This window comes from Phalaenopsis equestris, unplaced genomic scaffold, assembly GCF_001263595.1.
Source record: "Phalaenopsis equestris unplaced genomic scaffold, ASM126359v1 Scaffold000021, whole genome shotgun sequence".
Classification (NCBI taxonomy): Eukaryota; Viridiplantae; Streptophyta; class Magnoliopsida; order Asparagales; family Orchidaceae; genus Phalaenopsis; species Phalaenopsis equestris.
This window is the reverse complement of record NW_018164463.1, coordinates 258,039-261,260: the sequence shown is the minus strand read 5'-3', so window position 1 is coordinate 261,260 and position 3,222 is coordinate 258,039. Positions and strand designations below refer to the sequence as shown.

Below are 3,222 nucleotides of genomic sequence, written 5' to 3'. Positions count from 1 at the left end.
TAAGGCAAGGTGCGGCTGTGATCGCGATGTGCGGCTGTGATCGGAGGGCGCGGGCAGCTCTGCGTGCGCCCTCCGCAGCTAATGATTAAACTTAAATCTGACGATGAAATACAGCTTTCAACAACAATTTTTTGAATATATATATAAATTTTCTGAACAGTAAAAATTTGAGTTAGTAATTATTACTTTATTTAATTTAGTTAAATTTGATTAAATTGGAATAGGCGGAGGTGATATTTCTGGAGCAATTAAGGCACCCAAATCTGGTCAAATTGATTGGGTACAGCTACGAGGAAAAGCATCGGCTTTTAGTGTATGAGTACATGTCAAAGGGGAGCTTGGAGAATCATCTATTTAGAAGTAAGCACTGATGCATTTATTTATTTTATTTTTTAATGGCCACTGAAATATATTATGGCAATCTTTTCATTTCATTCATTAAATAAAATATGAAGAGAAAAAACAAAGAGAAAGTATAGTTGATTTGTACATCTGATAGTGATTTGGTATAAATAAATATATAGTGGTTAGGTACATACTGACTTTTTGCGGGTTTGTTAAACCCCTCTAAAGCAAGCTGTTGATATAACATTAGATGTCAAACCAAGGTTACTGTTACAAAACAAGAATGATTAATGAGAAATTATAAATGTATTTTCTATAAATAAAAGTCAGCTTTTTAAATTTCAAATTTGTATATTTATTATTAATTTAATATTTTATTACCTCCATTTATTAAACTATGTTAAACATAGAGAATGTAAAGGCTATTTTAAGTGCTTACGTATTTCTTAATATCATCTTTAACTGTTCTTTTGACTTTACATATGATTGCGGCCAAGTTGTGGTTAGGTGATAAAGTCAGTTAATTAGTTGACCAAATGCAGTTTTAACATGTAATTAATTAATTGCAGATGTAATCGCTTCGCTGCCATGGTTGACGAGATTGAAGATAGCAGTTGGAGCTGCCAAAGGCCTCGCTTTCCTACATGAGGCTGACAAACCAGTGATTTATCGAGATTTCAAGGCATCTAACATATTATTAGATGAGGTAATTATAATTACTTTAATGATAATGAAATCCAAGTCATAAATAGTTTGTTCCCATTGGCTAGTCTTAAGTCAACGTGCTTGAGTGGATTAGGAAGAGCAGCTGGTCCAATGAGAGTGACACATGCCAGATTAATCAAGGCATTTAAGTTTTAATTAAAGTGCTTTATAACGTCAAATTTGTTTGCTCACAATAATAGCTTTGATCTCACAGCAAATAAATGAAAGGTGGATTTTATTGGTTGTTGTACTTTGTAGGTCTTAGTTGTTGACCAAAGTTTACTTTTAGCATGTGAAAATAAAAAAAGTTATCAGGTGCGGTGGCCGCAAAAAAATATTACCTCAAGAGTACTGATGCATCAGTACTCCAATAGGGATGTGGCACGTGGAATTATGATGGGACCATAACATACGTGACACCTCTTCATTGGGAGTACTGATGCATCAGTACTCCTGAAGAAATATTTTTTCGGTGTCCGCAGCACGTGCAGTCCACCAATAGGAGGATAGAGAGGTCGGGATCCGCTCTCTCTCTCGCACTCTCTCTCATTCTATTGGGCGTTTGAAATAGTGAAAGGATGGCACACCTTATAATATTTTCGAGGAAATAATAAAGCTTAGAATTTGGTTTGAGTATTAATCATTATTACATGTGTGTTACATTTTCTTAAAATTTTGGTTCAACAGCCGGGGCATTATTTTAAAGCCAAAGTTGACTTAGTATATAAAATACTTTTGTTTAAAGTTCAAAAAAATAAGGTGCATTTACATATATATCATCCAAACATTAATATTTACGTAGACAATACTCAAATCTTTTAACACCGCATCAAAAATATCATTATCACCTATATCTTAAAAATGGATTGCATCTTTTCATGCATAATTTTATCACAATAAACTGTTATAAATATAAATATAAATATAAATATGAAAGTTTAGACATTAGATATATATAAGAATCAAGAATAAATTCATAGGAAATGAATGATACGCATGTAAATTTTCCTAAAAATAAACAAGTCTCAAATATTAAAATGTTTAGATCATGCCCTTAAATCAGAAAAAAAATATTACGTGCATTGCACATTAAACATGCAGAGGATGGTTCGAATGTGCCATATGGACTGTTATCCGCATACTTCTGCTTGCCCAAATATGATGAATTCGAGTAGGTGCAAGTTTTAATTCAAAGCTTTTTTTTTTGTTATCTCAATCAAAAGCTTATTATAATTATAAAAATGATTATGAACCCGATTCTAATACAAAATTTGATGTCATGACTCACCAGGACTACACCGCAAAGCTCTCAGATTTCGGTTTAGCGAAGGATGGCCCTGAAGGCGACGAAACGCATATCTCAACACGTGTTATGGGCACTCATGGCTACGCTGCTCCGGAGTACATAATGACTGGTAATAATCTTAATATAAACAAAATTCAATCAACCGAAATAATTTATTTTTCACCACAAACTTATATGCTTTTCTTTTCTACAGGCCATCTCACTGCAAAGAGCGATGTCTGAAATAATTTATTTTTCACCACAAACTTATATGCCTTTCTACAGGCCATCTCACTGCAAAGAGCGATGTCTACAGCTTCGGCGTTGTGCTGCTAGAGTTGCTTACAGGACGATGCTCCGTGGACAAACATAGGCCGAACAGGGAACAAAACCTTGCTGAATGGGCTAAGCCATACTTACTTAGCCCACACAAACTTGATCGGATAATGGATCCAGGCCTGGAGGGACAGTATTCAACAAAAGCAGCACAAAAAGCAGCAAAGATAGCGCACCAGTGCTTGGGCCAAAGCCCAAAATCAAGACCGGATATGAGGACTGTGGTTGAAACACTGGAACCTCTTTTGGAGCTGAAGGATATACCCATGGGTTCTTTTGTGTACACAGTGGTAACCGAAAATAGAGGAGTTGAGGTGAGGGAGAGAAGTGAAGGAAAGGAGAGGAAAGAAGAGAAGGAAAATGGAAGAAGGGAGGTTGTTGGGCACAGACACAAGATAAAGTTTCCGCAGGTTTCTGCTCCCATGGATTCAGCTCTTTACAAGGTTTATAAGAGCAGCCCAGGGAGGAAGTTGACACCACCGGAGAAATGATTTGATATGAATATTATAGATTTTGTAGTTATAAATATGATTTTATGATGTGGCAAAAGA

At 35.4% G+C, this 3,222-nt stretch overlaps 1 protein-coding gene across 1 annotated transcript in view; it reads left to right on the top strand.

Moving 5' to 3' along the window:
* LOC110018387 (serine/threonine-protein kinase RIPK-like) overlaps positions 1 to 3,222 on the top strand; it is a 3,995-nt gene extending 773 nt beyond the window's left edge. The window contains exons 2-5 of the mRNA XM_020715687.1: positions 225 to 360; positions 915 to 1,051; positions 2,342 to 2,465; positions 2,621 to 3,222. Of these exons, the coding sequence (XP_020571346.1) occupies positions 225 to 360; positions 915 to 1,051; positions 2,342 to 2,465; positions 2,621 to 3,162 (939 nt within the window). The 3' untranslated portion in view covers positions 3,163 to 3,222. The remainder of the gene's footprint in view (positions 1 to 224; positions 361 to 914; positions 1,052 to 2,341; positions 2,466 to 2,620) is intronic.